Source organism: Anguilla rostrata, chromosome 10 (genome assembly GCF_018555375.3).
Source record: "Anguilla rostrata isolate EN2019 chromosome 10, ASM1855537v3, whole genome shotgun sequence".
NCBI classification, from domain to species: Eukaryota; Metazoa; Chordata; class Actinopteri; order Anguilliformes; family Anguillidae; genus Anguilla; species Anguilla rostrata.
Window position 1 is genome coordinate 26,575,816 of NC_057942.1, and position 13,106 is coordinate 26,588,921.

At 39.1% G+C, this 13,106-nt stretch overlaps 1 protein-coding gene across 7 annotated transcripts in view; it reads right to left on the minus strand.

Annotated features, from left to right (window-relative positions):
- The window catches only part of LOC135233785 (POZ-, AT hook-, and zinc finger-containing protein 1-like), a 62,005-nt gene that overhangs the window by 33,776 nt on the left and 15,123 nt on the right, over window positions 1–13,106 (minus strand). For 3 of the 7 annotated variants that reach the window (XM_064297668.1, XM_064297667.1, XM_064297671.1), the window contains 2 exons: window positions 9,691–9,862; window positions 1,943–2,098 (listed from right to left, as the gene is read on the minus strand). In XM_064297668.1, coding sequence (XP_064153738.1) covers window positions 1,943–2,098; window positions 9,691–9,862 — 328 coding nt within the window. The remainder of the gene's footprint in view (window positions 1–1,942; window positions 2,099–9,690; window positions 9,863–13,106) is intronic. The other 4 variants (XM_064297672.1, XM_064297673.1, XM_064297669.1 and 1 more) reach the window with 2 other exon arrangements.

A 13,106-nucleotide genomic window follows, 5' to 3' on the forward strand; every position in this document is an offset into this window, starting at 1 on the left:
TTAATGGCGGTGTAGATACTTTGGTACCTGATGCCTCCAACTCCTTCAACTGTTCCTTTGTTGTTGTCTTGAGGTTCAGTTGAACCTTTCAGACCACAGTTTGTTCAGCCCTGAAAATTAATTACGATGCAGTGTCTATGTGGTCCCAAGATTTTTATATTTGCATACAATTGTTTGTATGGATGCTTGTGGTACCTTCTGTTGTTTGGATATTGCACCTAAGGAGGAACTGGACTTGTGGACTTTGTTCTCCCATGGTATCAAGGGCAAAAAGACAGTGGCTCTAAAGGTAGGCCATTAAATACACACAAAATAAAAACTCACAATTAACTCCTAATTACGACAACTGGCCAATCAGATGCTTCTAAAAAGTCATTTACATCAATTTCTGGAATCTTCCAGACTGTTTAAAGAGACAGTCAACTTGATGTATGTAAACTTTTAATCCACTGGAATTCTGATATAGTGAATTAAATCTGAAATGTATCTGTCTCTAATCGATTGTTTTAAAAATTACCTCTGATGTGAACAAAGCAGATGCCCTGACTTGCCAAAAGAAATCTATGGTAACATGAAATGTGCAGAGTTCTGAAAAAGTGAGTTGACATATCTTTAGCCGAGGTGTATGTAAACTTTTGGCCTCAATTGTGTGTGTGTGTGTGTGCATATATATATATATAAACACACACACACACACACACACACACACACACACAGTACAATACAGGCCAAAAGTATTAGGCCACCAGTGTTTTTTTTGTTTTTAAATCTTAGGTAGAGAAGAATTCAGTTAACATATGCATATTCATTGAACCGAAAACAAAGTATGAACTTAAAAAAAAAAAAAAAAAAATTCTACCCACAATAACACAAAAAGATGAGTTTTACTTAATCTTAGACATGGCTCAAAATGGCCTCCTTTGGATTTAATTACAATTAAACATATTATTGAAAGTCTATAAAATCATTTTCCAAATGGGGGGTGGGAGGGAGGTGGAGGGGTAGTTAGATCAACTGAAATCTTATCTACCTTACGATTTGTTTATACCGCAGGTAGCCTAATATAATTGGCCAGTAGTGCAAGTAAAATAAGCACTTAAGTCGTTTAATTACAATTAAAGCCAAAGGAGGAAAGTCCAAGATGATTTAGTAAGGGTAATATTTTTGTGTCATTGTACATAGAAATTTTTTTTTTGTTTGTACTTTGGTTTGTTATTCAATAAATATGTACATATTAACTGAATTCTTCTCTACCTAAATATGTATTTTTAAACTACAGGCAGCCTAATATATGAATGTACTGTCTATACACATATATACACAAACATTTAAACTATTTAGAATTAAGTCCTAATTTCCACATTTTAATTATTAAAATTTAATTTAAGCTACATAATATTCTACCACCTAGGGTTCTGGAAAATTTCATATCATTTACATACCTTGTTTTTGCAACATCATCTAAGAGGTAGTAAAGATGATACGCAAAGAAAACTCACCCCTCTGCTAAACTGTAAAGGATTTATCTAATTATGAGGCAGATATCTAAGCATAACTGCCGTTAAAACGTACAAGATGCAAGTATCCCTTCCTCTCTTTGCCATCATATAGTCAAAATAGTCCTACTCAGGATTTTAGTATAAAATAAAAGATTGATCTATTGACTGACCGATTGCTTAAAATAGCTCGCTACAAGAGTAAATATCGGCCAAAGCCTACTGTTATATTCCAGAGATATCGCCATTCCCTCCAGTGGTCACTAGTGATGACACATGAGAGAGGGCTTATGATGGTAGCAGCATATAAATAAGTGCTGATGTATGGGGGCACACACAAAAAAGATGAATCTGTGTTCATCCACAAGATGGATGCAGTGCTATTTCCCCCGCAAGCAGCAGCTGAGCAGATAAAAGTGTGACAGTAATGCTGTGCAGCTGCTTGCCTTCCACTGCGCACGGGCGTCCCGAGTTGTAGGGGGCGCCGTTGTGTGCCTGAGGCTCGCGGGGCTCTGGAAAGGAGTGCACTGTAGCAGCAGGGAGTAGAGGAGAGCCGTGGTGCGTTTTTACGTGTACCTTAAGGTAGGAGGCAGTGGAGAAACCTGGGACCAGGAGAACAAGACAAAATAACCAAAGCAGTCTTATAATCCTTTAAACTGCAGACACGGAAAATGGAGAAGACTGAAAATGCTCACTTGCACTCAGGCACTCAAATAATCTCAGAAATACTCTCACAAACACCCACAAACACGCACCCACACTTAGGTAGCTAACCCCGGGGCTATTACTCATTGACCGAAATGGTCTGAAAATTTAAAGACTTTTTCAAACACTGAATATTACATCAGGTTGTTTTGATTTAACGTCAATTTTGTTCAAATCAGTAATGTAATCAGTAATGAACCAGGTTTGAAGTAAAACTATTCCAATATAAAAACATGCCAAAGAACATGTTCAAAGAATATCTTCATACAGAATTATTTACATGTACAGCACCATTAAATGATGTGCTACCAGCAATCTAATTGACTTTCAAACACATGAGTGATGAAAAGTCAAAAGTCTATGTCAAGTAGGGTTCGGTATCGGTTTAGATTTCATCTATTCCGGTTACCATTTAGATTCTGCTTATCGAATCCGGTTATTATCGAATCCTGGTTCCGAATGTTGTCATTTTTTGAGTATGAAAAGAAAACAAAAATGTGTTGTATGCAAAACCACCTTTATTGTCAGCAGATTTATGCAGCCATAAAAAGTAAATTGTTATTTTCATAGATTTAATATTAACAGTCATAGATTACTAAGACTATAAAAATGCCAGCACGTCATCGGGTGGCGGGTGGTGGGCTGAACAAGAACCCAGATCTGAAGCCTTCTGTGCTCCCGTGAAAAAAGCAGCTTTTAATTAATGTTATTATCATAGCTGCTTTTAACTAATATAAATGTTAACTAGGTCATAGCGAATAACTTTGTTAAAAGCGTCTTAGTTAAAAGCAGGAAAGTAATGATAATAACGTTAGCAAGGTAGCTGTTTCTATAGTAGGTGATATGTAATGTTGAAAATTATGCAGTTACAGGTCACATCATATTCTAAAAAAATAAAAATAATTAAATAAACATTCTGGCACAGCCTCTTGAAAGTAATGAAAGTTATAAGTACTTACTGGGAACAAATTGTCTAATTTACAACAAATATAAGTGGGGCTTTATTCAGGATCCCACAGTTTTCTGACTTTCCCCCTAGGATCAGTACTGTACACCGGTCCTAGCTTTCCGCTCATGTCTAATGACCTGAATCCACTTGTTTCTCCTCATTGACTTGATCTTTTTGCAAGGCAGGATATAAAACTTATAATCTGGGTTCTTGGCTTTGTTTTTTGTACAGCCCACCATACAACAAACCGTTTGGTATTTCTACAATCTTGGTAATCCCCTGACTGCTAATACTAACTATCTGGAGTGCAACGGATTGTTTTCCCCCATCGTGGGGGCATAGTCTATTACAGGCGCATTGATGCATACATATTACATAACCACCAATGTAGACGTAAGTGCAGCAGGTCTTGGTAGTTGATTAAAACTCTTTGCATTTCACTCATCACAAATGCCATTGAAAATACATTTTCAGGATTCAATAAGTGGATTCAAAATGCACATTTATTAACAGATTCTCGGTTCTTGGAAATTTGTAACCGTTTCAATTTGAAACCGGCTCTCGGTACCCAACCCTAACATGCCTGTAATGTAATTTCAAGACTGATCCTAATTTTAATTTTGAGATGGTTAAAAGAAAGAACAATTATTGTAAGTTCTTTTCAAAGCTGTATTAATGTTCCTTAAAATGATAATCTTGAGAAAAACACAATTATTTTGCTACAGTTTATTATATGCTTTGACCAGTAACAATGTAGGAAAATGTCCATTATATTGGTCATTGAACTCAACATTGATTGATGATGGCGAATGAGTGATGGCATAATTTATGCATTGCGGTTATTTTGCAATCGTGTTAAAAGAAAAAAAAAATCCATGTTTGTGACATTAAATGTGTGCCACTAAATAAGTTAATGAGATCCACCTGAGTTGAATTTGAATCTAACTGTGATCAAGTGCAAGATTGGAGAACAAATTTCACTGACTTAGTTAGGTGTCACAACTGAAACTGCAGATCAGGTCAGGCAGGCAAGGAACTGCCCGTGGAACTTGAGATGAAGTCAATATCTAGTTGTTAGGAAGCACATAGCTGCAGCAATATGAAAATATTGAAAAGATTTTAACCTTTTTGGAACACCAATAAGTCCATTGTAACAAAATGAAATAAAAATATCACACCCAAACACTACTAAGATCAGGCTGTTCTACCAAACTGAGGAACCAGATGAGAAGGGTAACTGTCAGAGAAGTGACTAAGAGGTCAGCAACAATGCTGACAAAATTTGCAGAGCTCATTGACAGAAATGGGAGAAACTGCCCAGAGACCAACTATCTTTTCAGCACTTCACAGCCTTTTTTTTTTTAGATGCGAAGCACCTCATTGACCTGGCTTGTAAATCATTCACTAACACACTGGGCTCTATTCCAGCCGGTGGCTAGCAAAATAGTATTTTCAGCATATATTTTAACGCGTTGGAACGGTTTGGTAATTTCGCCTTTGATTATTGCCATAGCCCTTCTAGTTTATTTGCCCCATGATTTGTGTGTCTGACCATTCGCTCTCGTATTCAATTCCGATTCTCGCCTAGCCCCTTTTGCTTTGTTTGCTGATTGGATTTCGTGATCATTTGCTCATTCACGACCTCGACTCTCCTTGCTGCCCTCTGTTCGCCGTATAGCGCTCCAGTTAGTGTGTTTGTTATTTTGCTTTGCTATTTTTCCTTTATTATTTTTGAAGGTACTCTGGGTGGAGGTTTAATTCTCTGTTGGGGGATACACTATTTGGACTTTTGGTTTGAGAATGTTTTTTGTTTATTGTCAAAAACGGCACTTATGCAGGATTGGATGAGTTTTGGTTTTGTCATGTTTATTTTGTCCATGTAGTCCGGTCAATAGAGAAGAGTCAAGAAACCTTTTTAAGCCAATCTCCATTTTCTGTAGGCTTTACTGTACGTAATTTGTTAGCCAATTATGAATCACGTGTGAAGTGGAAAGCAGGTTTTACCTCTTCTTTCCCCTTTTATATGTATGTTCTATTTACATTCTGTACGTAGATGTGCCATGCCACATGGGGATAGACTTGCTGTTTCATTGCTTAGCAATGTCTGAGTAAGTAATACAAGTCAAACCTACGCTGATTTGTAACCAGGAGATAAATAATCAAAATGGATGTATTTACAACATGACGAAACCACCACTCAAATCCTGCTCAGTTCAGTTAAGCCATGCCTTTGTTGTGAATTAATGATGGACTTGTGTGTTATCATTTTTCTTTCTTTCATTTAAGCAACACCAAGTCATTGTACTGCTGTGAACAGGATCACTGGCACTCTATGATCTCCCCTGGTTTTATTTTGTTTAATAAAACTTCAAGATACTGTTGTCATTATTTCTATGTTATAGCATACAGCATTTAAGCTATTTAGCTACAGATTTAATGGCAAATTACAACTGATGGAAGAAAATTTGAACAAATTTGAACAAATTTCTCTTATTTATGGGATTTGATCAAACTCAATTTTTGAAAGAAAAAAAGTGACAGCCCAAATCTGCACCTCCCACAAAAGAACATTTTGAGAAACATCTGATTAGTATATCAGTCTGCCACTGGAGCGGTAGGCTACAAAAATTGGCAGCACACCCTACACAATGCGCACGGCTCTTAAAGGGAATGAAAAGAGGTAATTTGATTGGCTATTATTAAATGCTGCACCACACCCACTGATAATATATTTAGTATAACCCAACCCTGTTTCCAGGAGCACCACACATTTTGCACAATGCACTTCTTACATCTTGTCCCAAAAATACGAAAAATCACAAGTCACGCTCAGTCCACCGCGCACTTGATTGCGTCCATGCGCCACTGATTCTGGAAAATAGAGCCCATTCTGTCACTCTTGTTTATAAGTCAGACGATTCTCCAGATGGGGAGTGAGTAGCACTCATGGTGCTTCGCATCATTGAAGCTATGTATCATTGTTGGAGGAGTGGTTAGATGGAAGCCACTTCTTCAGGCACATGTGAAATAGGCCAGGAGCCATCTGGTGGATGATTTTGTGGTTTTATAAGTTGAGCTTTTTAGTCTGAGAGTGCCATATTTGCCACAAACCAAACACAGCCCATCACCAAGGTAACACTATACCTACCATCAAGCATGGTGTTGGCAGAATCATACTGTGGAGTTCCTTCCCAGCAGGACTGAGAAGCTTACTGCCATTAGAGGCAAGATGGATGAAGCCAAATTCAGACAAACCTTTGAGGAGAACCAGTTTCTGTCCAAAATAGATCTGTGTTTAAGGCAAAGACAACACTAACTACAAAGAATTGCTTAAAAACAAGAAGGTGAGTAAATTGGAATGGCTCAGCAAAAACAGACATAAATCTTATTTAACCCCTTAAGCCACACGTAAAATTCATGTTTTTTTGTAAGAATCCTCCCCCGTCTTAAATAAACTACCATTATCTCCAAAATCATATACAGTACAGGTACGCTTTACAATGATGTATGTGTTACAGCAGTGCACCTTCAATCAATGACTGATGAAAGCAATGATTTTACGAGAATGCTATTTTTAGACGACTGTGTCTAATTGGGGTTTAGGAAATTGAAATCCTTGGTAAGAGCAGCACATTTGTGTCCAGTACTGCTTTGTGCCTCACTTGAGAAAGTTGGAGAAAATTTGCATGGAGGACTGAGCCAAAATTTTGAAGTATAAATGCACAAAGCATAGTCATACCTGAAAATGCAGAGTTGTTATAGCTGCCGAAAATTTCTACAAAGTATTGACTCTGGGGCGTGAATTATTTTATAAATGAGAAATGCAAGTTCAATTTTTGGAAAAAAAAAACGTTGAATAAAAATTAAGAATTTATTGTGTAAGTGGAAAAATATATATTTCACCGCTGTTAAATGAGTAACGAGGCAAAACGTGAAAAAGGTCAAGGCATATAAATAGTAACATAACCCTGTTTAACCCAGTGGAGGCAAATAAATGGTAACATAACCCTGTTTAATCCCAGCAGTGCACTGAACTAACTGCAGAATAATCAGTCACTAAAATGTGACTGCTCCTACTAATTTTTCTGGATCAGACAGAATAGGACAAAGTTCTGGAAGAAAAGGTTCATAATGTGTCTTGCAATCAAATACCTGTCCTTGTAGAAAGAAGGAAGGAATAAAGAATGATCCCCCCTTCCTCCCTTGGACAGCACAATTGATTTGAAGCCTTCACTAATGTTAGTAAAAGCAAACCAGTTTGGATGTACAGAAAAGTGTCAGCTTCTTTTCCCGTTTTTCAACGAGCCCCGGAGCTACTCCTGGAAGCAGATTGTGGTTGCTCAATGGATCAGGAGTCAATTGTGAGGGATGAGGTAGGAATCACCCTCTCTCCCTTGGTAAAACTATGGTCCATTGTGCATCATGAGACAGTACATGTGGTCAAAGGCATCGCTGCCATGTTCTGGACCTACTGTCTGAATATTGGTACTGGCCCTCACCAACTACATTAAGAATGGCTGTTAGAAAAAGCTGAAGACAGGAACAACTTCACAGTTGCCTATGGAACCATCTGGCACAAGGATTTTCTCCTGAAACTGTCAAGAGCACTTCCTGCCTGGGCAACAGAAACCACCATTACTGTGCCTCAGACAGAACAGAAGTGCACGGAGCAAATTAATCTACATTGATAGCATCTGGCTAGCAACCACAGCATCCAACTGACTCACTGGAGCAGGTGCTGACTGAAGACATTTCAAGACTAGACGGGCACTGCAATCCCTGAAATTTAAAACCAAGCCCAGAAAAAAATTGTGTTTCAGTGTACTCCACCTCGACAACACTAAGGCCGCCAAAGAGCCAAACATACAGCTGACTGGACTTGCACTGAAGCACACTCTAAACCCAGCATGCCAGGGAGTGACTCTTTATAGGACCCTGTCCTTAAAAGACCATCAGAAAGGCAAAATCCAGAAACAATCTTCTCTGCATACTGCATCAGAGTATTGTGCCTCAGTCTAGTCTAGTTACACACATCACAATGACATCCAGCTAACTGCACTTATGTGTATCGGGTACATTCATTCAACACCATTCCCCTAACTCCCTGTTCCCCACACACATTCGGCAAGTCACACTCAAAAGACCTACACAGACATCTTCAACCTACCAACTTCACACAGACATCTTCAACCCATGAACTTCCTGCCTATCATTAAGATGTCCAATATGGAAAAACCCCTGTGTCTTCACCTCCCAGTCTGCCTAGGAAAAGTCCAAGACCGCTGCAAATAAACACCCAGCAAAGTCTCTGGCCTCCACCTCCAAAGGAGAGAGACAAATTGGTGCAAAACATTTTTAATAATCTTGAGTAAGTTGCCAAAATACAAGTCTGGTGGTCTAGGACACCCATCACTGCTCAAACCAATTTTGTAAAAGAACATAGCCCCGGATAAATAAAGAAGATTAAGAAGACATTTGCTTTAAGAAAACTTATTTAGCATTCTGTTCCAGACGAACAGAATCTCTTAGCTCATGGGAAATTCTATCATTGGATAATGTCAGATATTTAGATTATAGCCCTAGAGAAACAGTGAATTGGAGACAATATCATATTGTTTATAAGAATGCTGTTCGTTTCCCCCTCCACAAACCACAAAGGAAAAGTTTTGGGGCAATTAAAAGTCATGCTAATCTAGGCATGCAATCTATGGGTGCCACCTCTGGCAGTTTGTCTCAGTTTTGATTTTAAGTTTGAATGCAATCTGTGGAATTTAATTGAAATCACTGATTGAAAATCTTTATGTCTGTATAGATAATGATTGTTGTGACGGTTGAAATCTACATTTCTAGAAGCAGTTCCAGTTTCAAGCACCAATGTGGTGCGATTTGGTTTTGTTACTTGGAAAATATTTTGCCTGAAAATGGAGCTCACAACTGACTGGATTATTTGTCTACAAATATCACCTCTGGTGTTAGAAGCAGAAGTAATGCTTTTACATGAACTGAATTACCTCAAAAAATATGCATGTTTGGTCTTGTTAGAAATTAAATTCATGAATCTTTTCATAATAATATAATGGAGCTTAGCCCTGCTTTCAACAACATTATGTCAATTTAATAAGTACAATGTCAGCTTTTAAACAGGCCAGTCCTTGTCATAACGGAGTATGACAGTGTCAAAGGGCGCTTTTTTCTCAGAGCACTTAAAAATAGGATCATTTTCAGCTCCATGCACACCAAAAACAGTGAGGCCCCCTTGGTGGGTAAAAGTAGGGCATCTGGTATGCAAAAACAACGTAGAAAACACTTCAAACTCATTGAAAATAACTAGAAGAAAAGTGCCGCAAGCTGTTAAAGCGCGTCTGGTGAGAACGCAGCTTTACTGTAATTCCACAGCCAATATTCTATGTTCTGCAAGGCTGTCATGATGGGTACCTGCCTTTAATTGTGAATGAAAGCATACAGGCCTAGATCATATTAACCATTTTCCATGCATCATAAGTTTAAGTGAGCTTAGACATGACAGAGACAAAGGATTACCTTTGTTGCATATACCACAGTAATTATGTGGACCCTCGCTGTGTTTCTTGAGGTGGTCAGTCATGTAGGCAGCCCGCAGGAACTTTCCACACACCTGGCAAGGGATTTTGTCTTCATGGCAGGCTAAGTGAGAGCGCAAACGGTCCCGTGTGGCAAAGGATGCATTGCAGATCTGCAAAGAGAACAGAGACAAAATGCTTTAGCTTTACTTTTTATGGAAATATTTGAGAAAGTAAAGAGGAAGTCAGTTGCTGCCACATACAGATCAGAATGCTGTAACTAGGTAACAGTTGTTTACAGCTGTAACTGTAACAGTTCATTATCTCTTGTTCTCACATGGTACTTCAGTCCTCTGCAATCTAGATGTTGTGAAAACCACATTGTCAAGCCACTTCTCAAGCAACTATCCAATTTGCACCACCCCAATATTCTAAGCTGATAAATTAACACAAACAACGATTTAAAGCAATGTTTACAAGTCACACTCACATGTAAAATTCAGTTTGATTACTTACTACCGTGGACATACTGCACTATGTTTAAGTGTTGTACAGGGGCATGATAGGTTCTGTTAGAAGTGGTGGGAAATGCCAACATTAAAATTGAGAGCAGTTTTATACAATTTTACTGGCACAAAGTAAAATAAAAAAGTGAATTCATGATTCAAATAATTAACTAATCATTGTCATCAATAAAGACAAAGTAGAACCAGTTGGAATTTAAATATATATATATTAAAATGTAAGATTGAATTTTGTATTTGAATTATTATGATAGACAAGGCTTCCTATTTAATTTGGTGATTAAGATTTTATATCCAGTAGGATCCATTCCCACTTGTTTTCAATTTTTTTCAAATTCTGAAATGCCAGCTAATGCCATGAAAGCTAGACCTGATTAGCTAGCTAGGTGGCTGGTAGAAATGACCACAAACAACTAGCAACTAATGCATTATTAGTTTTATGGTCACCTTGATTTCACTTAGTCTATGTTTTTCTCACAACTAGATCAGTATGTGCTTCATTGTCACCTGATAAATGTTATTGTTCAGAATCTTGAGTAAAACGTTTGTACTGCTATCATTTCCTTCTATTTTTAAATAGAATTGTGTGCAATATAGCACAATATATACTGAACAAAAATATAAACACAAAACTTGTATTTTTGCAGCCATTTTTAACGTGTTTAAATAATACCTCAAAGATTTGTTCTATGTGCACAGAGATCTTATTTCTCTCACATTTTGCCCACAATTTTGTTTATATCACTGTTACCTAGCATATCTCCATTGTCAAGATAATCCATCTCCTGCACAGGTGTGGCAAATCGAGATGCTGATTAAAAGCCATGATCACTACACAGGTGTTCCTTATGATGGGGTCAATAAAAGGCCACCCTAAAATTTTTTTTGTTGTTCAACACCATGTCAAAGATGCCTCAAGAGTTAAGAGATCATGAAATTGGCATGCTGACTGCAGGAATGTACTGTAGAGCTGTTGCCAGAGTAATGGGTGTTCATTTCTCCACCATAAGTCGCCTCCAGCGTCATTTCAGAGATTTTGGAAGTTTTTCCAACAGGTCTTAGAACCGCAGTCCACGTGTAACCATGCCAGCCCAGGACCTCCACATCCGACTTCTTCACCTGCGGGATTGTCTGAGGCCAGCCACACGGTCAGCTGATGACAGTTGGTTTACACAACCGTAGAATTTCTGCACAAACTGTCAGCAATCGCCTCAGGGAAGCTCATCTGCGTGCTCGACGTCCTCACCGAGGTCTTGATTTGTCTGCAGTTCTGCGTCACAATCGACGTGAGTAGGCACGAGCTCACCTTTGATGGCCACTGGCACACTGGAGAACGGTCCTATTCACTGATGAATCACGGTTTCAGCTGTACAGGGCAGATGGCAGGCAGCGTGTATAGCGTTGAGTGGGTGAGCGGTTTGCTGATGTCAATGTTGTGAACAGAGTGGCCCATGGTGGTGGTGGGGTGTTGATATGGGCAGGCATATCCTATGGGCAGAGAACTCAAGTGCATTTTATCCATGCCGACTTGAATGCATAGAGATATCGTGATGAGATCCTGAGGCCCATTGCTGTGCCATTCATCCACCGCCATCATCTCATGTTTCAGCATGACAATGCACGGCCCCATGTTGCAAGGATCTGTACACAATTCCTTGAAGCTGAAAATCTCCCAGTTCTTCCATGGCCTGCATACTCACACCAGACATGTCACCCATTGAGCATGTTTGGGATGCTCTGGACCGGCGCATACGACAGCGTGTTCCAGTTCCCACCAATATCCAACAAATTTGTACAGCTATTGAAGAGGAGTGGGACAATATTCCACAGGCTACAATCAACAATTTGATCAAGTCAATGCGAAGGAGATGTGTTGCGTTGCATGAGGCAAATGGTGGTCGCACAAGACACTGATCGGTATTCTGTTGATTTCATGGTATCTTCTTTTTTGAGGAATCCGTAGCTATGCAGCGATAGATTACTCCTGGTTACGTCACTTTGTAATCCCCAATTTGTGCCTCTGTTATTTTATAACACTCCCTGTTGTTCTACTGCACATTTCCGAATGGTCTTTTCAATTTTCTTCACCATTACATTACAGGCATTTAGCAGATGCTCTTATCCAGAGCGACTTACACAACTTTTACATTGCATCCATTTATAAAGCTGGGTATATACTGAAGCAAAGCAGGTTAAGTATCTTGCTCAAGAGTACAACGGGCGTGTCGTTCCTGGGAATCAAACCTGTGACCTTTAGGTAACAAGACCAGACTCCCCCACCGCTGTGGTCCTGTCCCTCTTTCGTCACCGCCTCCACCCTGCCCACTACCGTTGTCGGCTGCCACTCCCCACTATCACCACCCAACCCCGCCCATCATCTGAGCTGCCACTTTAGGATTGTAACCTAAGCTGCCATTAATTTGATTGTGTACATTGACTGACCAGGCTGGTTATTTAGACCTACACCCTGAGCCGCCCAGAGGATGGGTTTCCCCCTTGAGTCTGGTTCTTTGTAAGGTTTCTTCCTATATGTTACCAGGAAGTCTTTCCTTGCCACAGTTGCCTTAGGCTTGCTCCTGTGGGGGTGTAGGCCAGGGTTGCCTGTGAAGCGTATTTTGACAATTGTTACTGAAATGCGCTCCAGAGGTTGACCGGTTAAACTATGCCATGTCTAAAATAGTCTTTTATTCATTTTAATACACAAAATCTGTCTGAAGGAAGAAAGAAAAAATGGAAACACGAGCCTGTAAAATGCCTAAATCCTGGTTGAATTTTGATTGAGAGGTCCGTTAGCTAGTGTGATTGAATAATACTAGCCATAAATGTAAGAAATAAATAAATAAATTCTGAGCAATCACTAAAAAAAATTTATATGAAAAAAATGCAGCTCAAC